The sequence below is a fragment of the Dermacentor albipictus genome, chromosome 1 (genome assembly GCF_038994185.2).
Source record: "Dermacentor albipictus isolate Rhodes 1998 colony chromosome 1, USDA_Dalb.pri_finalv2, whole genome shotgun sequence".
Classification (NCBI taxonomy): Eukaryota; Metazoa; Arthropoda; class Arachnida; order Ixodida; family Ixodidae; genus Dermacentor; species Dermacentor albipictus.
Window position 1 is genome coordinate 431,336,767 of NC_091821.1, and position 26,764 is coordinate 431,363,530.

The following is a 26,764-nucleotide window of genomic DNA, read 5'->3' on the forward strand; positions in this document are numbered from 1 at the left end:
ACGCTTCGACATGCTACGCCTTTCATGCCAGCGCTTTAGCGATCTGTGTGATGAATGCCCTGTGTGCGTGTCGCTCTTCAATGAACTTCTCACCAACTTGGATCACTGAGTATGTGCCGCTGAGTGTGCGGCAAGCGAGGGAGTGATTCTCAGCGTTAGCAGGCACCGGCGCGCTGCGCTTCTCGTTTCGGACGCCACGTGCGGACTTCTCAGCAGGGGCACTAGATGGCGCAGCACGTCCGGAAAGAAGTGCGATAGAGAAGTCGTGTTGCCGCACGACGCCTTTCTGAGCGTTCACACGCACCGGCGCGTCAGCCATTTCCGAGGCCAGGCGCAGGTCTCGCGGCGGCGGCGCTAGACGGCGACGAGTGTTCTTAGGGCAGCGCGAAAACGGAATCCCGCTGCAGTACACGCCTTTTACATAACTGAATCACACACACACACACACACACAGACACGCACACACACGCACGCATACACGCGCACGCACACACACACACACACACAGACACGCACACACACGCACGCATACACGCACGCACACACACACACACACACACACACACACACACACACACACACACACATACACACACACACACACACACACACAAACGGCTTGATTGACCAACATAGGGCAGACTTGCTGCGGAAACAAACTTAGTTGTGAGTGGCGCCGGTCCTGCCGTTTGTGTCCTTCTTCGGTTCTGATCTATTGCGCCTTGCCTTTACTCATTCAAGTATTTACCGACGGCCTCTTAATTTCTGATTGGTCCATTTTGTAGGGGCGGGATGCCGTAACCGTGCTGACGATGGAAACGTAGAGCACCACTCTACGTCGCGGGCGACCCGTTTTCGAGGAAAAAATGACTGGGAAACTACTTCCCTTGACGAAAACCGGTGCCGTGACGGTGACGCGCAGGAATGTTTGACGGCTGTGTGAATGTGGAATGTTTGGCGGCTGTGACTCACATAAACACTTGGACACACGTGCCTCATCAGCACCGGGGTGAATGACGACCCCGTTTGAAGTTGTGGGCATAGAACCCCTTCCTTACGGGTCAAGCCCGGATGAGGTGGCGGCATAGTCCTTCGCTCTAGTCTGTACCACTTCGCAATTTCAACCAACCGACCGACCGACCGACCGACCGACCGACCGACCGACCGACCGACCGACCGACCGACCGACCGACCGACCGACCGACCAAACAAACAAACAAACAAACAAACAAACAAACAAACAAACAAACAAACAAACAAACAAACAAACAAACAAACAAACAAACAAACAAACAAACAAACAAACAAACAAACAAACAAACAAACAAACAAACAAACAAACAAAAATTAAACAAACAAACAAACAAGCAAGAAGACCGAAATTGAATTGAAATTTTCAGTCTTGCGTGCCAAAAACATGATATCATTATGAGATACGCGGTAGCGTTAGACTCCAGATTAATTTTGATCAGCTAGGTTTTTTTTTAACGAGCATACCCAGGAATTCTGGACATGCGTTTAGTTTCTTTTTTCGCCACCACGTGGCGTGTCAAACTTAAAGATTTGAAATTCGCGCCATGACGTATGCCATGACGCACAACTAAAGAAAACGCAATAAAAAGAAGCACACCCTGAGACTGTTGCTTCGCCTCGGCACATGGAAACGAGTGCGCCTATGTATCAGCGTTATCTTGAAGACAACCTGCTACTTGCTCGACTTGCAATGAATCGTGAATTTTGCTAGACACCTTGCCAGACAGCTCGTCGGCATTCCGGTTGAGGTGTCTGGCCGAGATAACAGCTCCCGCAAAGCTTCCGTTGGGTTCCCTTTCTTCGTTGTTTTTTCTGTTTATTTGTGCACAACTGCGGCCTGCGGGCTTCGGTATAGTCAGCGTTATTTTTCATGTGTTTTCTAATGGTATCTTCGACTGGTCGCCTGTATGCCCCGAAGCAGAGTCGGGTAGATCGGGCGTTTCCCGAACTCAAAGTGCTCAAAGGTTGAGGACAAGCGCGCAAGCCGAACGTGCGACTCGCTCTCGGAGGATGAAATTGCCGATGCGAAACCACGTGACTACTGCCAACGTCCGATGATTCGCCTATCCAAAGCTCCCGGCACTGCCAGAAAAACCGGCAGACGTGCCGGCGGGACGAGCGTTCGTCGAGACGCCAGCATGCAGCGGCCTAGGTTGCCAAGGTTACGGTGGGCCGTCGCCAACAGCAGCGACGCGGCGCTGTGTTGACGTTTCAATCTCGATGACTGCTCCGACGACAGGGCTCGGCGCGCCTCAGAGCGCTCGAAGGTGGAGGAGAGCAATCGAGAAGAACCAGCCGAACGCAGGGCGGGCACCCTCTTTCAACCAGCCGAAGACAACGCCGCTCGCGAGAGCGCTCCAGAGCGCTCAGAAACGACCAGCCGAAGGTAGCATAAGAACCAGTGTGATTCAATAAGAGGAAGCTTTAGCTCGGGCCCTTCTCCGATGCCAGCTGCTCAAATACATGTAAAACGCATAAAGGATTTTATGAGAAAATCGCTCAACCGATATGAATGAGAATTGTTGCATTCAAAAGAGAACGTTAGATCACAGTGATCGCTGCAATAATAATATTGATCTAGGCCATGGCATTATTGACAAGAATTATCGGAAATCGGCAAACTTGAAAAAAAAGTACGAAGTTTACAAATCCGATAGTTCGCATAAAAACTGATTTCGCATCCCTCTAAACTGCATCCCATGGAGCATCAATCGGACAAATTCGATGTATGAATTTATAACTTATGTGAAGTCACAATGCCTACTAAGATATTGCGAATACCATATTCAAGAGTTAGTGGTGTATTTTTATTAAGATATTGCGAATACCATATTCAAGAGTTAGTGGTGTATTTCAGGGTGGCATATGATATATCATTTTTGTCTGCATTAAATGAAATATTAGGTGCAGCTTAGAGAATTCCGATATCGTGTTTATTTGTTGAGGTACAGAGTAGTATACTTTGAGTATTGTTTGAGACTTCGCATTTTTTAGAATTTAAAAATGTAGAAGCTAAATAAAAATTGGCTTTCTGAAATCTAATTTTAACTGTTTCTTTTAGGTTCAACATTACTCATGAACTGCGTTGCAGTGGTTGTAAGAAGAGAGGATTGATGATTTCCCAGGTAGGAGCTAACGGTTCCCGTTGAGTTAGGTTTAGACTAATACTTTTGCTGAGAGAACAAGCAAAACGAGTAGCGAATATACATTATGGCGGCCGCAGTTCGATGTGGGCGAAATGCGAATGTACACGTGTACTTAGATTTAGGTGTACTAAAGATGTCCAGGTGGTCCAATTTTCCAGATTCCCCAACTACGCCATGCCTCATAATCAGATCGTGGTCTTGTCACGTAAAACCCCATATTTTTTTTATTTACAGAATGTACAGTAATTTACAGTAATTGACAAAGCCAAGCCTACAGCAGGCTAGTCATTAAAGCGCTCACTTCTTCACACCTAAGCTCGTGCTCATCTTCCTCAGCTTTGTGCAGAGCTGCGCAACATATTTCCACTTGGCGTGGAAGCACCGCCCCGCTGCTTTTTAAGCAGAAAAGGACTGGTAGCGTTTTAGGCAGCTGACCTGAACGACGTCATGGTAAGTCTGGATGGAGCGAGTAGTAGGTGTGACCGGATACATATCGTAGGTTACGTAGGTTACCTGACAGAGGACCCAGTAAGCGCCGGAGTAGAGGGATATCAGTTTTTCCGAGAGGCCGAAACGGCGGGTGGGAGATCGAAGAGGGACAAGATCCCCGAGAATATAACCGGCGTCCCGGTGACTACTGTCACAAATGCTTTTACTCTTGTTCTGAGAAGCACAAAGGCGATGGTGAGCAACTTGGCGTGTTTCTTGGGCTCGAGAAATGACATCGCTTGTATACTGAGATACGGACTCTTGAGGGGTAGGCAGTATTGTATTAAAAATCAATACTGAATCTAGGCCGCACAACAAATAAAATGGCGAGTAACGTGCAGTGTCGTGGCATGATGAATTGTACGCTAATATGACAAACGGGCGAGCAGTAACCCAGTCACGATGGTCATCAGAAACATATATGAAGAGCATGTCTTTTAATATTCGATGAAGCCGCTACGTAAGAACATTGGTCTGCGGATGACATGCATTAGTAAATTTGTGCTTGATAGAATAAGGACGGAGGAAGTCGCCCACAACTGGATGGATGGATGGATGTTGTGAGCATTCCCTTTGGAACGGGGCGGTGGGTTGCGCCACCAAGCTCTTGCTATTATACTGCCTAATGTCCTACCTAGGTTAACCAATAAAAAACACTATGGACTACCACACCCAAATTTTCTCATCCCCTATTGCGAACTGTGCTTTTGTACGTCTCTGTTTTTTGTCGTTTCCCTACTTTTCTTCCACAAATCCTCCTATGGCCTCTTGCTAATGCCTAATGCGGACATGTTTACTTTTCCACTGCTCCCGCTTAACCGAAGGGCTTCAAGCAGGCCAGTGGTGCCTAAATCGACTGCTGGGTAGACGTCTTCACATTCTAATAAACCATGCTCCATAGTTTCTCCAGCTTTACCGCAGCAAGCGCATGCTTCTTCTTCCTTCTTATATCAGGCTTTATAGTAACGTGTTCTAAGGCATCCCGATCTCGCTTCGAAAAGCAATGAGCTTCCGTTTGAGTTATCATGAATGGTTTCTTTCCTGAGTTCGTTTTCCCTCTTAAGTAGTTACTCATGACTGGTTTCTTTTCCATTGCCGCCACCCATGACATTATTTCAGCCTCTCTGACTTTCAGCTTGACGTTCTTTGTTGCTGTGTTGCCCACCCTACAGGCCGCATACTTGCTGGTAAGTTTCCTAGTTCTTTTCTTCCACTGCGAATCAATGTTTTTCCTGAACAGATATCCCAACATTATCCCACCCCAATTATTTTCTTCCATTTTCCTCAGCCGTTCTTCATACTCAATTTTACTGCAAGCTTCCCTCACTTCAAACTAGTCCAGCCCATATCACCCTGCACAGCTTCAATTGTAGTCTTCCCGTGAGCGCCCAATGCGAGGCGACCCATGACCTTTGGTTCCCACCGAGTCCTGATTGTACCCCTGATTTAGAGCAAACAACCACCTTTCCAAAAGTAAGTCCTGGAACCATTACACCTTTCCACATACCTCGGAGGGCCTCGTCCTCCGAGATAAAGAGAAAGGAGCGACCCCTGTCGGTAAGTAGTTGACAAGGAGCGCCGGGGCGAACAATGACGTTGTGCATTACAACAGTGAGTAGGCTACGCCAGTTGGAAGTTTACCCGCCGTGGTTGCTCAGTGGCTGTGGTGTTGGGCTGTTCAGCACGAGGTAGCGGGAATTAATCCCGGCCACAACGGCCGTATTTCGATGGGGGCTAAATGCGAAAACACCCGTGTACTTAGATTTGGGTGCACGTTCAAGATCCCCAGGTGGTCGAAACTTCCGGAGTGCTCCACTACGGCGTGCCTCATAATGAGAAAGTGGTTTTGGCACGTTAAACCCCATAATTAAATTATGTCAGTTGGAAGGGCTCTGGTGAACGCGAAACAAGTTGTATATTGTCTTGCGACGGCAAGACACTTGTTGCATCAGTCAGATTTGGGGAAAGGCACAAAGAGATCTACACCAACGCGATAGAAGGGTTCGGTAGGATCGCCAAGAGGTAGGAGTAAACTAACAGTGAGCTCAGATGGTTTCTTCTGGCGTTGACATAACTCACAAGACGCGACGTAGCGGCGGCCAGATCGGTGCATACCAGGCCAAAAGAATCGTCGCCGGACGCGGTCGTACGTACTAATTCCCCGAGGTGACCAAAAGTTGGTAGATCGTGCAGCTTGGACAGAATAGCAATGCGAACATGCCGCGTAATAACCAGCACCATCTAATCCACTGAGGTACATGCTACGTCGATATAAAATGCCGTCCTTGAGTAGGAACATACCAAGAGGAAGGTGACATGACCTAGATGTGAACTTTTCCATGATACCACGTATGCTTGGATCTCGGCGCTGTTCGGTAGCAAGGTCAGCTAAGCAGATAGAAAAAATTACAAACTGGAAGCATAGGTCGCAGGAACATCGTCTGGGTGGCGGTACAAGCAGTCGGCATCTTGGTATAAACGATCGGACTTGTAAGCAACTGTGTACGAGTATTCCTTTAATAATAATAATATTTGGGGTTTTACGTGCCAAAACCACTTTCTGATTATGAGGCACGCCGTAGTGGAGGACTCCGGAAATTTCGACCACCTGGGGTTCTTTAACGTGCACCTAAATCTAAGTACACGGGTGTTTTCGCATTTCGCCCCCATCGAAATGCGGCCGCCGTGGCCGGGATTCGATCCCGCGAACTCGTGCTCAGCAGCCTAACACCATAGCCACTGAGCAACCACGGCGGGTGAATATTCCTTTAGGCGTAGCGCCCAGTAACCTAGGCGATTGGTAGGGTCTTTGAGGGATGAAAGCCAGCAGAGTGCATGGTGGTCTGTGGTGAATGTAAAGGGCCGATCACATAGGTAAGGGCGTGATTTCGCTACTGCCTAGAGAACTGCAAGGTATTCACGTTGAGTAACGAAATAATTCCGCTCAGCTGGAGAAAGCAGACGGCTGGCGTAGGCAATGACGCGGTCGTGGCATCGTTGACGTTGGCAAAAAATGGCACTGATTCCATGATCACTGGCATCAGTGCTGACTTCTCTTAACGCACTCGTCGAAGTGCGCAAGAAGAAATGGAGATGTAAGGAGAGAGATAAGCTTCGAGAAGGCAGTTGCTTGTTCAGGTCCCCAAGAAAATGAAGCATCTGCCTTCAGAAAAGCAGAGGATGAGTAACTTCCGAAAAATTGTGCATGAAGCGGCGGAAATATGAGAACAGGCCCACGAAGCTCCGGACATATTTAGCACATGTTGGCACGGGAGACTTCTGTACAGCACGAGCTTTTCCCGGGTCTGGGCGCACACTAGATGAATGAACAATATGACCGAGGGTAGTAATTTAGCGCCGTCCGAAGTGACATTTAGACGAGTTAGTTGAAGGCCAGCATTGGGAAAAGCAGAAAGAACGAGCGAGAGGCACTCCGGGTGCGTGGCAAATGTAGGAACAAAAACGACGGCGTCATTTAAGTAACAAATACAGATGAACCACTTGAGGTTATGAAGGAGTGTGTTCATCATGCATTCATCATGTTCATCATGCATCATGCAAAAGTAGATGAAGCATTACATAAGCCGAATGATATAAATTTGAACTTGTATAGGCCATCGGGTGTTATAAAGGCGGTTTTCTCTCGGTCCATGTCGTCGACGCAGTCTGCCAGTAAGCGGAACCAAGGTCGATGGAAGAAACGTACTTCGCACCATGGAGGCAGTCGAGGGCGTGATCAACGCGTGATAGGGGATAAACGTCTTTATTGGTGATCTTGTTGAGCTGCCGGTAATTCACGCAGAAACATCAGCTGGCGTCCTTTTTAACTAGAACGACAGGGGATGCCCAAGGACTGGATGTTGGTTCAAAGATTCATCGAGAGAGAATCTTCGCAACCTCTATTTGAATGACTTGTCGTTCATGCAAGGACCGACGGTATGGTCGCCTGTGAATAGGGTGTGCGTCACCCATGTCAGTATGGTGTGTCGTGAAAGAGGTCTGGCCGAAAGGGCGGCCCAGGTCAGAAATGTCGCTGAACGCGGAGAGCAGCTAGCTGCCGTAGTGAGGCGGAAGTTCGGGAGCAATAACGTTTGTGAGCTGAGGAAGAACAGCCGGCAAAGAAGAAGAGTCAACGGGAGACGACGTAATATAAGCAGCCGAGGCTGAAAATAGGCAAACTTGGGAGGAAGACTGCCTAAGGCTACGCCTTGTGGTAGAACGTGGTGACTGATTCCGAAGATGACGAGCTGAAGGCTGGTAGAGTTGTTGGTGATACTGACTACGGTTTGCTGAAGAGCAAGGTGATGAACAAGGAGGACTTCCGCGAGATGAGACACAACGCAGTCACCATAAGGCACAGGTGTACATGTATAAAGCAGGACTCTGGTCAAGGCTTGTGAGGCGACTCGACAGTGCTCAGCGAAGCAGAGCCTGCTGGGAACTTCCTCAGGAGCGTCAGGACCGGTAGGTAGGTGGAGCTAAACTATATTAAGCCAAGTAAAAAATGGCGACTTCCTGCAATAACTACACTCTTGTAGTCAGTATGGATAAAAACAAAGCCCTATTGACTTCATGAAGCCGGAAATCTAAACCGTAAGGTGATTTATTAGAGCTGGCGTTGGAACTGTAATTGCAGTGCAAGTGTGATTCACTCTGCACGCAGTAGCGTCTTCAGAGGCAGCAGGGAGGGAGAGGGAGTGTATATGCGTGTGCACGTCTTGAATGTGCATGCGCGTGTACTTGAGTTTCTGTGTTCGCCCGCGCTTGTGTCTCCGTATTTCAATCTGCGTACGAACGACCGCGTTTATGCGTTTGCGTGCCTACGCGCTTTTGTGTATGAGTGCATTTCAGTGTACGTGCGTGCGCACATTTTTCTGTATGTGTACATGCGTGGGTGCGTGTAAATGTGCGTGGAGGTGAAGATGCCAGTTATCTTTACGTCTGTCTGCTTGAGAGAGAGAGAGAGAGAGAGAGAGAGAGAGAGGTGAAATATGTTTGTGTGTATAGGTTTGCGTGAGAAGCTAGCATTTCCTTACTTGTACCTATTCTCGCATGCAAATGAAATATCGACGTTAAAATTATGGGCTTTTTACGTGTCAAGCTCATAATATGATTATGAGGCTCATCGTAATGGGAGACTCTGGAATAATTTCGACTCTTTCACTTGCACCTAAATTTAAGTACACGGCTGTTTTCGCATTCCGTCCCCATCGAAATGCTGCCGCCGTGGCCGGGATTTGATCCCGCGACCCCGTGCTTAGCAGCCCAACATCACAGACACTAAGCAAGCACGGCGCGGATAAAGAGTTTACTTGAATCTCATTTATATCCACAGAGACAAGATTGAACGGTCTGCCTTTATACCATTATCACTTTCTAAAAGCGAAACCGACGGAAAAAGAAAAGAAATATATTAGGAGCCATTCCACTCTCTGAAGATGGATGACCAGCTAAGCTGTAGCACATAAGACAGGATTAGACAAGGGGTCATGTATTTATTTTCACTATTCGGTAATGGTAGTGACGATAGCCTTGTGATTACTGTGATATATACTGTGATATATACGGGTTGGCCCGGTTACAACCGTAGACAGAATCTTGGCCAAAGTAGAATCTATGCACGACGGTTGTTACTTAATTGAGTTACTTCGATTGGTCTAGCACTTCAAACCAGTCTTCTTGCACAAGCTGAGTGAACAATTTCTTTTCTGGTTTTGAGATGCCCACATTGAAGCCTCCAATGGTGATCACAAGGGTAGTGTCATCACGGCTAACCAATGCACAGTGCGTGGTCATGAACTTCTTAATATCACAGTTGGGTGTGCCTGAATGTATATAGACAGTGGATATCATAATTCCGTCTTTCGTTTGTACAGCACACAGAACCCCATAGTCGGTGCCCCTCTCCTCTTACGAGTTAAGGTTGTATGGTAGTATTCATGCATTTCCTCCTCTGCATATATGGCAATGCCTTCTGCGCGTGAGGCCATGTGCGATTCCAGCATACCCATCGACGGGAAACAATGCATCTTCATTATTATTATTATTATTATTATTATTATTATTATTATTATTATTATTATTATTATTATTATTATTATTATTATTATTATTATTATTATTATTATTATCATTATTATTATTATTATTATTATTATTATTATTATTATTATTGGTGGAGCACTCGAAGCCTGCTTCACCTCCGCCGCATGACAGTCCGCTACTCCACAAGCACCGGGATCGGCCGGCATTTTTGCTCCCTGACACGACAAATGCATTTCGGGCCAGAGGTACACAGCTTCGCTGTGAAAGCGCCTGTGCAGTCAGTACTGCCGCCCTGTATTTTGTCTCGACGGCACTATCACCATCGGCCCGGTCCCGCGAGGAGCTGCTAGCGGTTCGCGTTCGTTCTCTCCCTTGCCTCTTGACGGCGATGACGCGCTAAATCTGCACCATCATTGCATCACGCATCCCTCCTTCGACCAGGCAAGTTTTCGGTGGCACACGTTCGCTGTTGCATTGACATTAAATCTTTAAACTGCTTGATTTCGAAAAAAAAAACGAATGTACATTGAAAGCGCACTGGCCGCAAGGAATGTACAGTACTCACAGAGTGATGCCATTGATCACATTATCACAAAAAACTGGGCTCAGTGAGGTCGCCCTTATAAACGTTCTTTGTCAGCATCAGTTATGCTTTCAAAGAGGTTACTTAAAAAACATTTGTGCAATACAGAAGCATGTTTAACAATTATTCGCTCAGCTAGATAATCTCGAGGACTGCCTCCAAGCTACTCATGTCCGTTAGCTGCCTAAAATCAATTATTGACAATTTAGTTATCGTACCGTCGTTTATTACGCAAACAACTAATCAGCTTACTCCGTATCTAGAGGCTATCAATTTCAACACTCGAATGATAACAAGAATGTCAGCAAGATTTATACTGATCTATTAAAGTTTGGGGCCGTTAAAAATAACTGCCTGGATATTCATGGTGCAGTGAGCTTCTTAAAAAGCAGGTGCGATTGCTTCGACGGGTTTTCTTGGCGCAATTCAAGTTCATCAACTTAAGCACACTCACCCAACAGTGCACTTCTGCTTTTACGACGGACTCTCCTACGTTATACAATCAGCACTTCAGCGCTACGGTATATCACGCAAGGCGAGCGAGTGCATTGTGCGCGCTCCCGATTACATATATGAGCGTTGGTGGCATCCGGCTCGGTTTCCTGGCGTCAATAAAAATAAAAACAGCTGCCGGGCGGAAAGCAATGGATAATTTTTTTTAGTACATTGTATTAAATAGAGTAGCACGCACGTGTGTGTTAGAACAAAAAGTACTGAAGTATTGGGGTGAGTTCTTTGCGGAATATATTTTTACTGTATTGTTAACACATAAAAAATACCGGATTTTTTTTAGAATTAATATTGATATACGTATGCAGTCAAGGGAAACATGAGTTCCGACCTAGTGCCCGAGGTGGAAGCCGCCCCAAACCGCACGGCTACATTGGAACACGGTTTATTAAGGCGAAGGGCTCAAGTGGCTGGTAGCAATGGCTCATACTCCCCCAAAGAGCGGTGTCTAGTCCAATGATACAAAGTAGAAGAGTGATACAAGAAAAGTAGAGGAATGGTACAAAAAATACCAGTAGCAATGGCTCCTTCCCGAAAAAATAACGACATAATCAGGAATGGCTCATACCCTCGTAAGCAAGCAAAGATGCAATGGCTGAATATGAATGAAGAAACCAAACGAAAACAGAACGAAGGAAAGAAAGAAGGATCAAAAGAATGAAAGAGAAAACAAAGAAAGAAAGCAACGAAGAAAGAAAGACAGAGAGAAAGGAAAAAAAAATCATGAGCCATTTCACTCCGTGAAGGTGGTTGACCAGCGAAGCTGTTTAGCACATGACTCGGAGGTGACACATAATTTTGAAGAAAAGGTACAAACTCATTTATTCCCTTGAGGGTCGTAGTTAGTTCACTCGCAACTGCAACCACATTCTTTGAGAATGTCAAATCGGTGCACGTACGCCGCTGGATGGACGGTTGGGCCGGATCAGTGTGGCGTCGCAAGGGATGTGTCTGCAACACGGAACGCGTAAACCACTCCCTTTTCGATACCCACACATACACATTGAAATCACCGACAACGACAATAGAGGTAGCGTCATCGCAGCTAATTCACGCTAAGTGAGTAGCCTTGAAACTTACGGGACTATGAGTCATTGCATTTTTTGCTTGCTTACTGGGGTATGAGCCATTGATGATGACATTTTTCGGCGTGCGTTTTGTACGTTGTTTGCGTGATTAGAAAGAATTTAAGCACTGTTCGCTTGACTTTGCTGAGAGCTTGTAGCCCCTGTCTTACGGGGCTATGAGGCATTGCATTTTTTGTTTGATTGGGAGTTTTCGTGCTGCTATACAATTTTCTCATTGACACTTTTCACCGAATTATAATATTTGAGTTGATTAATTAATTAGGGCTAGTTATTTAATTAAGTCGAATAAAAATTAATCTGAGCCTCACCAAGCGATGGCAAACAATGTTACCTTGAGTCTGTTCAGCTACGTTGTATTTACATATTTTTAAAGTTTAATAATAATAATAATATTTGGGGTTTTACGTGCCAAAACCACTTTCTGATTATGAGGCACGCCGTAGTGGAGGACTCCGGAAATTTTGACCACCTGGGGTTCTTTAACGTGCACCTAAATCTAAGCACACGGGTGTTTTCGCATTTCGCCCCCATCGAAATGCGGTCGCCGTGGCCGGGATTCGATCCCGCGACCTCGTGCTCAGCAGCCCAGATTTTTAAAGTTTGGCTCAAGTTACGTGGGACACCCTGTATATACGCATAGGTATATACATTGTTTGACTATGCGTATGAGTTGCTGTTGAATTGACACCATGTAATTATTCGTCCTTTCATTAAAGATCACAAGTCGAGATTTCTCTGTGCTAAACTTGAGGTTTAGGTTTGTCGCTGCCTTTCCACAAATATTCGCAAGTGTCTAAATCACATACGTTGTCCGCTAGTAGCAGAATGTCGTCATCACACATCAGTCCGGGGATCTTCTGTTGCGCGATTTCTCTGCTACTCATGAAAGATATATCAGACCCTAATTAACTGTTTTCGATTCCATCCATCCATCCGTCCGTCCGTCCGTCCGTCCGTCCGTCCGTCCGTCCGTCCATCTATCTATCTATCTATCTATCTATCTATCTATCTATCTATCTATCTATCTATCTATCTATCTATCTATCTATCTATCTATCTATCTATCTATCTATCTATCTATCTATCTATCTATCTATCTATCTATCTATCTATCTATCTATCTATCTATCTATCTATCTATCTATCTATCTATCTATCTATCTATCTATCTATCTATCTATCTATCTATCTATCTATCTATCTATCTATCTATCTATCTATCTATCTATCTATCTATCTATCTATCTATCTATCTATCTATCTATCTATCTATCTATCTATCTATCTATCTATCTGTCTATCTGTCTGTCTGTCTGTCTGTCTGTCTGTCTGTCTGTCTGTCTGTCTGTCTGTCTGTCTGTCTGTCCGTCCGTCCGTCCGTCCGTCCGTAGTCTACGGTCTGCGGAAGTAGCCTACCTGCTTGGGCCCCTAGGTATGTGCTGCTTTTATTCCTGATGACGCAAGGAAACCAAGCCTGCAGTGATGTCACGAATGCTCACAAATCCATTAGTTAGAGCAAATAATGCTCCCGCACACTTTCTTTCCTGATGACGCAAGGAAACCAAGCCTGATGCCACGAATGCTCAGAAATTTATTAGTTAGAGCAAATAATGCTCCCGCACACCTTTTTTGATGTACCGTGGCGCTGAGGCGTTTCTTGTACAATGTAGGAGAATACATTGTAAAGACAGAGGTGCACGGTTGGGTGCATCTGTTCTAAGTTCATCAACTTGAATTGCGTCAAGAAAACCTGTCCGAGTATTCGCACCTGCTTTATTAGGTGCCTACTGCACCATCAATATGCAGGTGGTCTTCTTTAACCGCACCAAATATTAAGGAATAGATCAATGTAAATCTTAATGACATAATTGTTATCATTCGAGTGTTCAGGTGGTAACCTCCGGATACGGAGCAAGTTGAGCAGTTGTGTGCGCAATTTTCGAATGTGTGTTAATTATCACTTAATTGTTTTGGGGTGGCTAATGCAAATTAGCAGTCTGGAGCCTGTCTTCGAAATATTGTAGTTGAGCGAATATATGCTTAATAATCATGCTTCTGTAAGAGCTAAGAACAAACATTTTGTAATTAAGCGTTCCCTGAAAGCCTAACTGACGCGGAAAAAGATGGTGGGTAACATCGACCAGACCGCTTCCAGCCTTTCGAAATATTGCGATGAATGGCACGGCTCAGTGAGCATGTTCTTTGCGGCCAGACGAGTGTCGATATTTATTCACATCCTTTTTCCCAAGGCAAGCCGCTTAAAGTTGAAATGTCAATGTAGCAACGAACGTGTGCTGCCGAAAGCGTGCTTGGTCACAGAAACGATGCACGATTGAATGATAGTGAAGATATAGCGCGTCACTGCTCTCAAGGCATTGCGCTGCCACCAATGGAAGCAAAATAACGAAGTTGAACTGCTTGGCAGCTTCTTACAGGGCCGTGCCAGCCAAGGGCGGGAATACTGACGTCACAGGCGCATTTTATTGTTGTCGGTTTCGCTTTCAGAAAGAGATAATGCTACAAATTCAGTGTCATTCGTTCTTGTCGCGGAGATTTAAACACGGGTTTTAATGGTCTCCACATCGCGTTTGTTTCCAAGAGTAGGTGTAAGCAGGAAAATGTTAGCTCACACCCGGAAAAACACAAACACCCTCGCACGCACATGCACTCTCTCTCCCTCGCACGAACACAGACTCCCTAACAAGCACTCACACGCTCTCTTCATCGCACGCACATATATCCATGCGCACACAAACACGCACACTTTTGTCCGCAGGCATGCATGCTGAAAGACGAATATGCATGGTCGCACACGTGCACATTCACACGCCGCCATGCATGCGCCGCAAGCACGCAAGCGCACGCACACATGCACCAACACGCAGGTGCAGGCATGCACACACACTGCGAACACTCACACAGGCATACACGCACTCGCGTGCAAGCATATGCAAATATGGAGGCACTAGCACGCGCAAACACTCTCCCCTTGCACGCATACACACGTACAGTCTCTCTCTCCCTCGCGCATACACACGCTCTTTCTCCTTCGCACACACGCACACACACACACACTTTCTGTCTCCCCCGCACACAAATGCACTCTCCCTCATACGCACGCACTCCCTCTCCATCCGTCATACGCCGGCGCGCACACACCTTCACACACACGCATACACACACACTATACGCACGCACAGGCATCCATGCGCACACAAACACGCACACATTTGTTCGCAATCGTGCATGCTGAAATTCTAAAACACGTTGACACGCGTACACGTTCACACGCGGCCACGCATGCATCGCAAGCGCGCGCACACGCGCACGCACACACGCCGCGAACGCTTACACACGCATACACGCACTCGCGCGCATGCAAACGCAAATACGGAGGCACACGCCCGCACAATCATACAGCGCACGGGCGCATACAACCCAGGCGCGCTCAAGACATGCAGACGCATAACCACCCTGTACCATCTCGGCTGCCTCTCAAAAACCTGCGCGTGCTAACAGGCTGCTGCATAACACTCCCTCCACCATTACCTTGGCCACGGCGGCCGCATTTCGATGGGGGTGAAATGCGAAAACACCCGTGTACTTAGATTTAGGTACACGTTAAAGAATCCCAGGTGGTCCAAATCTCCGGAGTCCCCCACTACGGCATGCCTCATAATCAGAAAGGGGTTTTGGAATGTAAAACCCCCTAATCAAATTACCATTACCTTCTCAATGCCAACTTTAATAAATCGCTTTATGGTTTAAATTTGGCGCTTCTTCAAGTCATTATGCCCTCTGGCGGGAGGGTGCAACACGATTTCCTCCTGTAGTGGGACTTCACCACCCCTGTCTGACCTGTTTTAACTGCTTTAATGCACCACCAATGTTCTGACTAAGCGCCAAAATAAATATGTTGTTAGAAGGGAACACCCTCTTGTTGTAGTCAGTTGAAACTTTTTGACCCTCAGCCGATATTCTAAAATATAATTTTGAAAAAAAAATTTCCCATTGAGTTACACTTGCGCGTTGCTGTGAAGTTCCGAAGGAGAGTGTCCAGAATTCCTGGACATGCACCCAATGCACGGTACACCGGTCTCTTCGCATTTCGCCCACTTCGAAATATGGCCGCTGTGGCTTGGATCGAACGCGTGCCACCTCGTGCTCAGCAGCGCAGCGCCGAAAAAGATTCGGTATACGTGGAGAAGCACGCAAAATACATTAAAAATTGTCAGGATCATGGAAGAATTTGATAACATAATTAACTGCGTTACTAATTATTATATAATACAATTAACTCATAGTGGTGACTTTCAATTATCTCGCGACTTCGTGCATGACAGCGCAACGCCAAATCCACTACGCCACCACGGCGGGTAAAAAAAAAGAAGGCAACAGAGTGGTCTAAAGAATCATCACTTTTTTGCCTTTCCGTTTTGTGACAAGTGAGGTAGCACTAGCTCTGCTCTTCTTAGTTCCAGAAGCTGCATTTGTTGCTCGGGTTCATGGGCGAGTCAGTCGGGCACTTGAAGGCGCCTGCGAACTCCGGGAAGTTCATGAGTGGCACGTTGACACTGCGAAGAAATGCAAACATCCATCGCAGAGACTGACTTGCGCACGTGCGTCAGACTATCGGAGTGTGACTGATACTCGTATATTTTGTGACTTGGACAGGAAAAGGAGACGGATGTACAATCGGACCTTCCGCGCGAAACATTTATAGACCTTTTTTCTTTAAGGGCGCCGCCATGCTGCATGGGAAGTGGCGCTATCTATAGAAAGCCGGCAAGCTGGCTTGGGTGAGAGCTCCGTGTTGTATTTCAGGTGCACGCTCGACGGCACTTTCTAGTGGTAGCTTTCGAGTTAGCGTTGTATATATAGTATGACGTGACGTCTTCCATGTTGGAAACGGTTCTGTGAGACGTACTGCAATTTCAGTCGCATGGCCGGAGTTCCTGCTGGCGTTGATGCGGACGGAGCACTGGGTGCGTTGCGTGTGTGCGTGTTTGAGCACGCAATCCTTCTCGGAGAGCAGTTGCGCATTTTTTTGAAAATTTGTTTCGTGAATGTGACGTTTCTGCAGCACCCTCACTGTAATTCTAAGCTGTAGTTTAGCGGAAAGGAGTAGTTACGAGACATAAGATGATCGTAACAGCGTGGGTATTGTTCTGCTGCGGAATAAGTTGGGCTGTTTACTTCGACAAGAGTTCAAGTTGTTATCTGTACATACACTGCGCGACTACATCGTTTGTTGGACGAGCTTTCCGCGCATGAACAACATAGTTTCGAATACTAACAACAGCATACCGTACACTGTGAACGCCAATTACTGGGTGGTCGAGCGACCTGCTGCGGACTGCGCGAGCGTCCGAAGCAGTGGTAGATGCTGGGTTACATATAGGTAAGTGCTTTATAGCGCACGGTGCCAGCATGTGGCACGACCACAAGAGGTCTTATTTGCGGCGTTAGCCAATGTTCTTTTTTCCTTTGGGTAGAAGAGGATGAAAACCGATTCCTTCTTTTTGTTTGGTCTTGTTCGTCCCGTCCCTCACGATACACTCACCAATTGTCACGGTTATTCTGTTCTCACAAATAGCCGTCTCATTCTTCTTATGCGTTCCCCTTTGTATATTACTGCTTTACAGGGCCCGAATGCGAATGTCGAAGCACGAAACGTATATGTATCACGCTGGTCTACCAATTGCAGTGATCGCTGTGTTGAGCAACGCAATGCCACTGAAGGTCGTACAGGAGGCTAACGTACACACAGCATAGTGGTTCTAGGGTTACTAGACTTCAGATTTCCAAGAACGAATCCGGTGTCTGATGCACATGTTTTATAAGGAGTGGCGCTTAGATGTTTCGGGGTTGCATTAGGTTGGCCGTACACGAGCACTCTTATGCTTTACTTCTTAAGCCAAGCAACCAGATAGCGAGATCTTCCAATTCATGCTGGAATTTCAGAGATGCTGCTGCTCTTCGTTGCATAAAATCAGTCAAGATACAGTCAAAATAGATCAGAACACACAAACACCACGGCTGGTGATGCACGCTGTTACGTCCCAAAACGGCAATGCGCATTAATGCGCACTCTTTCGGTGCTTCCCACGAGGCAGCCCGTTCACCAGCGCCCGCAGGTACGGCGACGGGGCCAGACTCCACTTTTTACGGCCAAACAGAGACCTTCCCTTCGAGGCGACAACAACCGCTGCACTCCGTGGAAGCGGTAACGAGCGTGAAGGCCGGTTTCAAGGCTGACAAGCTGACCGTCACGGAGCGACTTTTGGGGAAACGACGTGGACTCGTTTCGAGATTGCCTCGCCATTGCTTCGTAGGCGGGTTCGAAGGTTGGACATGAGAGGTGGAGTCCAGCAAGTTGGGGCGACCACGGGTAGGATTTTACGAGCAGTTCTGCCGTTTACGATTGGACGGGACACAGGCATAAGATACCGTCGCCTAGTTACCAAGGTAAAATGACTGTTTTAAAAGCGGATAACCTTGGTCATGATGTGTCTGCTGACATGTACGATCTCTGACACGTAGTGATCTAAGGTGCTTCGACATGGAGTATGCTCCATTCTCTTGAGGCAGTTATTAAATATGTAAAACAAACCCGTTTATCATTTCCTTCAAAATCCTGACCTCATCTGACCAACAAGCAACTCTCGGCAAAGGCGACGGATGACGTCACGGGTCCGCTATTGGCAAGCTTAATGGGAGGCCCCGGCCTAGCGTGGCTTAGCTGCCTTGCTTTAGGCGCTGCGGAGGCGTAAGCAAACGACCCTCTGTATGACGCCTGAGTCCAAACTACTACCCAGACCCGGATCACAGCAGCGTCGCATGTTTGCCGCAACAGAGGACATTTCTACATGCTATAGTTACTGCGGTAACGAAATTGTTCACAGTAGTTCTTCAATGATCTGGTGTGAGCTGACATTGCGTAATTTCCCGAAGAACGAGCTGAGACATCTCCAAATAGTTTCGCAGCACACGACGGCAGCACATAAAAACAGCGGTGCACAGGTCCTGGTCTTGGGCAGTATCGAAAATACATGTAACTTAGGTGCCATCTTAGATACCCTTTGGGTATCCTGTATCAGTATCATTATAGCACTGACAAGACGTGTGTCAGTATCTGTATTTCCGATACACGAAAGGATGTATCGTGTATCTCCAGATACAACATATATCGCAACATCACAGGCAGGGCCAGGCGAAGCTGGCGCGGTTGAAGGTCGGTTAAGGTAAGTCCCCCGGTTGAACGAAACACTATCTTGTAGGCATCCTCAGGCAAACGCGGCTGGCCTTGCGACCTTTGCGCCACGAGACGCGTCGCGCGCAGCTGGGACGCTTGGTGTACGGAATCTGCAGGTCGCGAGCCGGTGGCGGCGTTCGGCTGGTCCTGGATTTTCGGTGCTCTTTTCTGACGGGTTGGTAGGCTCAGGATATGATTCCAGCCCCTGGGATCATAGTCCTTTGGGTCAATGGTCACTCCGATCACTTGGGACTCCATACTGTCGACGTAGGGGAGGTCGAAGCGGCTTAGGCTCAGCGCACGGTGGCGCGAGGCCTAGTGCGGCAGCTGATCGGCAAAGGGCGGTTTTCGGCCGTGGGCCCGCTTAGGGGGGACCGACGGCCACCAAATTTGAACAGATGGTAGCGCTCACCTTTAGCAACGGTGTAGTGAAGAGATGGGCACTGCGTGGGTGGAAATTCGAACGAAATCGCCGTGTTTGTACAGAGCCGATGCGAAGCGCGTTGGCACTCGCTGGCCCCCTGGCGGCGTCCAATGGAGCGCCCACCACTTCTCATCGGGAACTGCGGTGGCGCGCGCTCAGACGCCCGCGTTTGGCAGGCAGGCGTACCTAAATTAGTCGCGCCTAGGGTGCCTCAATGTCCTCCTCACCGTAGCGGCGGGCGAGGAGGACATTGAGGCACCCTAGTCGCACCATTTGGGTAGCGTCGTATCTTGGCAAATCATTGAACTAAGGCGGCTCCAAGCCGGCTCCCAACAACGGCTCCCAACAACGGCTCCCAGCCGCTGGTGCGCCTCCCAGCACACCTCCCACGAAAAAACAGCGAACCACACAGGAAATACCACCCCCTCAGCTGGCAGACATAGATGCCAAACTTGCAGCACTTGAGTCTAAATTCGATCGTAAACTACAAGAACTCGAAACACGCCTCGAAACTAAACTCACTGACCTGGTAGAAACCCTCACGGATAAATTAAAGCAACGCATGGATGTTATGCTTAACAAGGTGCTCGAAAATATAGAACACCGCTTCACACAAATGCGCCCTTCCATACCCTCGCAACCCACCCTTCAGCCTACACAATTCACACCTCCTGACTAACACGTTCCAATGGACACGCAACTAACCCCTCCCCCTCTCCCCCCCACGCTCCGGTATGGCGGCGCGGGGAAATAACCTACAAATTCTAACTTGGAATTGCCGTGGCTTCCGGGGCAAGCGTACACCTCTGCAGCTTTTACTTCCCTCACTCACTCCTTAGCCCCAACTACTTTTACTCGAAGACGCTGCACATAGCGCAACACTTCCCAGTGACACCTCGGTACATTCGGACGCCCCAGACAAACCCAGGGCGTCCACACTCATACACCGTAGCATCACTCACAGGGCACACCATATCGCTTCAGAGACGCCCTGAGTGATCACTGAAATAATACACCATAAACACACGTTAACATCCATATTTATTGTCAACATTTATCTCCTCCCATCACACCCGATGGCGTCTCTAGAGTCCCCACTTCGATCGGTCCACCGGCTGGCAGGAAAGCACCCCCTGTTAGTCGGCGGAGACTTCAACAGTCAACATGCAGACTAGGGCTACAAAACAACAACACACCGAGGTCGCAAGCTCTGGCTGCTCCTCCAGAACCTCCACCTCACCATACACAACAACTTCCTGACGCCCACTCGGATCGGCAATAGCGTCAGTTTGGACACCAGCCCGGACCTGGTGCTGACCCACTCTCTTCAAGGCGTCACCGGGACCAGAACACAATACACACCAGGCAGTGATGATTACATTATAAAGGTCACTGTCCCATACAAACAATCTCGTCACGCTTACATGACACACAAACTCATAAACTGGGACTCTCTCCACACCACTCGCGCGGCCCGCTCTGATACCCCTATTTCCGATATCCACACCTGCGTGAAATCACTCCAGGATGACGTCCAACGCAACACAAAAATCATTGAAACCTCTACAGAGACCCCTACATTAGACACCCGACTCGCCCACCTCTGGGAGGCCTATCACAGCCTCCTAGAACGGTGGAAGAGGAATAAGCTAAACAGGACACTTAAAAAGCGGCTGGCCGCGCTGCAAACTCAAATCCAACAACATTCTGAGGAGCTCTGCCGGTCCAACTGGGGCCCGATATGCGACGGCATTGCTGGGAACCTGTCCACCAAGCGGGCCTGGCAACCCCTCCGCCACCTTATAAATTCGACGCAGACAAAAGCAGCCACACAAGACCATGTAACAAGACTCATCCACGCACACATAGACAACCCTGACAGCCTTATAGACACACTTCAAAAAACCTACACCTCCCCAGGCACACCGACTCGCTTGCCTCCCTATACAGGGCAGCCCAACCCCACACTCGACACGGACATAACGGAGACGGAAGTCAGAGCGGCAGTGGCGTAGCAATGGGGGGGGGGGGGAGGGGGAGAGCCCCCTCCCCCCCATACGGAAGCCCGGTACATAACAACAGATTCAAAAGTAGCTATACTAAATTTTGCACGAGGCCGAGTCCATGTTCCTGCTTTTTGCATACTGGACTCGCCGGTTGCACCTCCACCCCGCCATGTGGAGCTGATATGGGTGCCTGCGCACTCCGAGAATCCCAGAAACGAGGCTGCCAACCTTTTAGCCCGAGGTTCTATTAACCGGGCGCAGGTGGCCTCCGATCCGGGATTCACGAAAGAGCGCATGCACTCTTTCAGCGATCTGACGCAGGCTTACAGAGCCGCACGTCAGATCTACCCCCGCCTCAACCATCCCTAGACAGCAGACATGCGACACTTTGGAGGCGACTCCAGACCCAGAGACTCCCCCTCCCCTGTCACCCTATCCCATTACCATCCCTTTTTCCCCACCCCCGCCTACGCCTTCTGTACCGAACCGTTCGCATCCGCCATCCACATCCTCTCGCTTTGCCCGGCGGACCCTCCCCCGCGGGGCCTGGAGCACCTGGCATCGTGGGAGGACTGGGAGACCATGCTCCGCTCTGAGGACTCGGCAACGCAGACCATCGCGACCAGCCGGGCTGCCAGTGTTATGGACCTACGGAACATAAACACTTGACTGCAGTACGGTCGTGCGGGGGCCCAGGGGCCTGCGTGCCCCCTACACCTTTGTTTGAAAAAAATTTTTTTAAGAAGAACAACAAATCTCAACGCTTCGCCAAAAGCGCCAAAATTGTTGTCTATGGCACGTTCAACCCTTTGTGACCAACGTAGTGACAAATTAAGAGCAAATGGTTTTCCAGTGCTTTCCGCGAGCCGGGACATTACAATGTTGCGAAATTTTTTGTGACTGCAAAGTACCATTTCTTGTGTTTTGAAGAGGATTAGCGCATGTGTTCAGTTAAAGGGCATAGTGTGAATACCAAATACGATAAAAATATTATGTGGAAAGCTGAATTACCTAATAAGATGAGGAAAAAACAGAACAATAGGTGAAGAGGCGCCTATATCCACTACGACAGCTTTATGTAAATAGGTTAATAATGCTAAATGGTTGAAAAACGTACTGCCGTATGTAAGACTAGAAATCTGTCAATCAGTGAAGCTGTTTGTGCGGACCCTGCGCCGTAGTAATTGGATTTCGCTAAAGCTATCATCATCAGCAATGGCTCGAGCGTCGTCGTCTTCTTCCACGTCATTTCCATTGCCGCTCGTCAATCCAGCGTAGCATTTCACTTCGGTCGTCGTAAAGAGGATGCCGCGTTTACAGGGGTGTGAGCCATTCATTGTCTTACGTGACGGTCACATTCAATTTCGGAGCAATTAAATTTTCAAGAATCGCAAGCGGCAAGGCCGGGCGGATGCTGTTAACCACGCCACCGAGCTAACTGAAAACATCGAACGCAAGCGACAACGGAGGACTGCGGGCATACCGTCACTGACGTTGTCCCCTCCGTCGAAGCCGAACGTGTGCGTAACACCCTTAAGAAACACAAAGACGTCAATCGTCAAATCAATCCAACCAATGGTCAAAACGATTGCAGCGCCGCATCTCCAGTAATGGGCCTTGCGTCCAATATACGGAGCTTTGGAGCGGCATAACGTAAAACTATTCCAATATGTTTTTATTCCAATGTTTTGACGTCAAATTTGAGTAACCGCCGACGTAAGGTTAGGGTGGTGACCCGCAGGGTTGTCAGAACAGACCAAGCAAACGCTCTCTAAAAGAAGAGGTAACTTTTATTTACTTTAAAAACGAATAACATTGCCTACACTGAGCGGCTTGCCTTATGTAATTGACTGACAAGAGGCAAGAAGCATGCTCAAGTGGAGACGTATTTAATGGGGCGGAGCCAGTGCACTGAAAAATGATAACCGGATGAAGAGGGTGGCGCCGGCGTCTGCGATTAGTCCGCTTTCCCTTACTTAGCTTGCGGTGGCTGGTCGAAAATTGCGGCGGCATGCAACGGAAAGTTAACAATGCCGCTAAAACAGATCCTCAGCAAAGAAGAGTTGACAAAGCGAGGTCGTAATAGTAAGATCTTGATGAGGGCTAGTTGGTTCATACTTAGAACTGAGGTGAAACAGCGCGAAAAAGACGAGGACACAAGGAAACAAATACCACAGACAAGCGCTGACTGCCAACTGGAAGTTTATTTGAAAATCACGGTCGTAAACATGCCGAAAAGTCTCGAATACGTTACATCGCCACGCAAAAAGTTTTATTACACGCAAGCAAACCCGTGTTCTCCAGCAGGGGCGAGTATAGCCAGTGTCGGAGCGATCGGCGGCAGCCATCTTTTATTCCTTTCGGAATGGGGAAGTCTGCGCCTATCCAGAAGAAAATTCAGTTTTGTTCGGCCTATTAACGCATCTTTAACGCGTACGCGTCACTTTGACGCGGTAAGATTTTGCGGTTTTATGACGTCGCGTGAGACGCAGGTGAAGTGGGTGCAGCCCGAAAACTTTTGAGCAATTGCCGAGGGCTAATGGCAAACAGGCATCGAATCAGAAATAACAATTTTTTGTTTTCTTTGGTCTAATTGTGCATAATCAGTGTGTACACGTCATATCAAATCGGGAGCTATCGCGGTTTTCGTGACGTCGCGTGATCGCGATCGCGGTGAGCTGATTGCAGAATTGGAATAAAAAAAACTGTAATAGTTTTACGTTATAGCACACCTGGATTAGTGGTTCCGCACATTCCATCCCAGCTGCAACTATGGGAAGACGAGGAGTAGTGCGTACTCCTGAGGAAGAAACTGCCTACCGCGAGCGTCAGCGAGAGTTGTCTCTTGAACGGGCTCGTTGTCGTAAGGCCTGCCTCACGCGCAAAAAAAAGTATGAACAGAAGAACACTGGGAGAAAAAATAAATAAAGAACTGCTAAAGCATGTTCACCACGCGAAGCACGCGAAAGGGAAAATGATGTGAAACAATGGTGAAACAAAAACTTCACAATATAGTGCTTGCGAAGTTTGACTTGCATCGGGTAACCCTCGGTGTAACTAACACAGCTTTGCTCTTCGACCATGTTCACGGACTGGAAGGGGCGAGGTTGTTTTTTTATTTGTGACATGTTGCTCTGACATGCTGTGTGAATGAGTAAACTGTTCAAGTATGCAAGAAAACAGATTGAACGGCGGGTTTGCGCATTTAACAAGTTTCATACGACCAAACACTGCGATTACGCCCAAAGGGCAAACTAGTGCCAGCGATGGCAAGGTTTAGCTCTAACTATACCCGCGTGCGTCATGCTGGCGCCGCACAGTTCGCGAGGCAACTCCTGCTGGGCAGAAGCGTGGGTGGGGACGTACGTTCTGCGATGATCCCTTTTGGCGATAGTATCGCCTCGGTCGTCAAGCGCGTGCTAATTGGCTGGTTGAGCAAAATCGAATGAGCTGATTGGCTGGTTGAGTACTCCTTCAGGCGAAAGCGATAGTATCCCCGAAGTAGTGGTCGAAAGGTGTACCGAAACCGACCCCCCCCCCCCCCCCCCTCCCGGCTATGTCCTTCATTTACTCCTTCTGTGGCCATTGTAAAGCAGCTGCGATATATTAGTGGTGCAGGTCGACGCATCTCCCCTCAAAGCCTCTCTCATTTTCTCTAAAGCACCTACAAAATACACCTTGATCGAAACGGAATGGCAATATGGTACGGCCTATCGATACTCGCGCTTCTTCATTCTTAATTAGTTAAGTGCATTAGAGCTTCCGTGTTGTACAAGTGGCGTCACAAACACGGCGTATACGAGGTGTGTCCGGCTCCGCAATGGCCTGTGGCACATCCTGTCAGCATGCAGACTCCCATGAGACGCAGACTCCAAGCGCCCCATTATTTCTTTCCCTCAGCGGAATTTAAGGAAAAGGCGAAGCATTTACTATGCTGCTGAAGGTAAATGGAGATCCAGTAGAACTGGACTCGTTTGTTGGTAATTCCTCATCTTCCTCTATGACCTTCGTTGGCAGAGGTGACTTCTCCTGCGAATGAATAAAGAACAAAAATTCGCATGCGACTCATGGCACAGTGACATCAGTACAGTTTAGAAGTGAAGTTCAAACAATGCAGTCCTTACAAAATTCAGTAGCTCTACTGTGGAACTCGGAGGTTGCGGAGACGCAGACGTATCTATGCTGCCGGTTGGTGGATGTCCTTTCGGATGCTCTGAATCACCTGTCATTCTCTTTGTTTCGTCCACGGTTTCCTGGGCGAAGGGAAACATTGCCAGGTAAGCGATGAATTGTCGCTACATGTTGCGGTGAAGTTCGAAATTATAGAAATGTGTGTTTCCATATACGCTATCCTAAAAGCTGTTTGACAGGTATGTCGTGTTTAGTTTTCAGCCACAATTACCCCTTTAAGAACCCCCAGGACACCTAAGCACTTCCTACGAGTTGTGAATGCGAAAGCAATAATGTCCAATTAAACGCCACTGAGCGGTACTTCGAGTTATGAACTCCTGGCGGCCAAGCGAGCGCGTTGATACGGTTGGCTAACCGGCTTACCCCAGTGGGTAAGACACTCGGCTTCCGACTACCGCCAATGGTCTTCCTTTGGAATTTATTCTGCCTTTCTATAAATTAATTTCTTTGTAGCGATTATCGAGGCGAAGTTAGAATGCAGGTGAGAGCTTGCGCGGACAAAGAACGCGCGGATAACACAGCCTTCCGACAGCTTGGGTGACGTGGAGTCGCGGCGATGCCCTCTCCCCTCACGGAGCACCTGGCGTGGAAGCAGGGCAGCAGGTGTTTCCTTTCGCCCCGTCTGCTCCGTCGAGGCGCGCACGCGAATTGGCGTTGCAGCCAATGGGAATTTTGGTGCCTTTTTTTCTGCTACAATCGCCAGCTCTTTCGCTCAATGGGCCATTTGATGCTTTCGCATCAATATAATAAGATGCACGTGATCAGGTCAACAAGAAGAGTTCAGATCTTAACTGTAATGCAGCATATAAATTACGCACGAGAACATGCTACGACGGGTACGTCAATTAGGAAGAATGAGTGAATGCGAATAAATGACTTTTACGTCACTATAATTGCATGTGAGCGTTTTAGACCCCATAGCAACATGTTTAGAGTTGTAGTTTCGTTCCGTGTACGCTGAGACTCATTTACTAGAGTTGGGCAAATATCGACT

The 26,764-nt window shown here is 48.0% G+C and overlaps 1 protein-coding gene across 2 annotated transcripts in view; it reads right to left on the reverse strand.

Moving 5' to 3' along the window:
- Positions 1 to 16,297: 16,297 nt before the first annotated feature.
- LOC135908495 (uncharacterized) overlaps positions 16,298 to 26,764 on the reverse strand; it is a 29,894-nt gene continuing 19,427 nt past the window's right edge. Inside the window, exons 6-8 of one of the 2 annotated variants that reach the window (XM_065440305.2) lie at positions 25,704 to 25,832; positions 25,510 to 25,608; positions 16,298 to 16,468 (exon numbers count right to left, since the gene is read on the reverse strand). In XM_065440305.2, coding sequence (XP_065296377.1) covers positions 16,409 to 16,468; positions 25,510 to 25,608; positions 25,704 to 25,832 — 288 coding nt within the window. In that variant the 3' untranslated portion in view covers positions 16,298 to 16,408. Of the gene's footprint in view, positions 16,469 to 25,449; positions 25,609 to 25,703; positions 25,833 to 26,764 lie in introns of those variants that run through there. The other variant, XR_010566349.2, reaches the window with a different exon arrangement.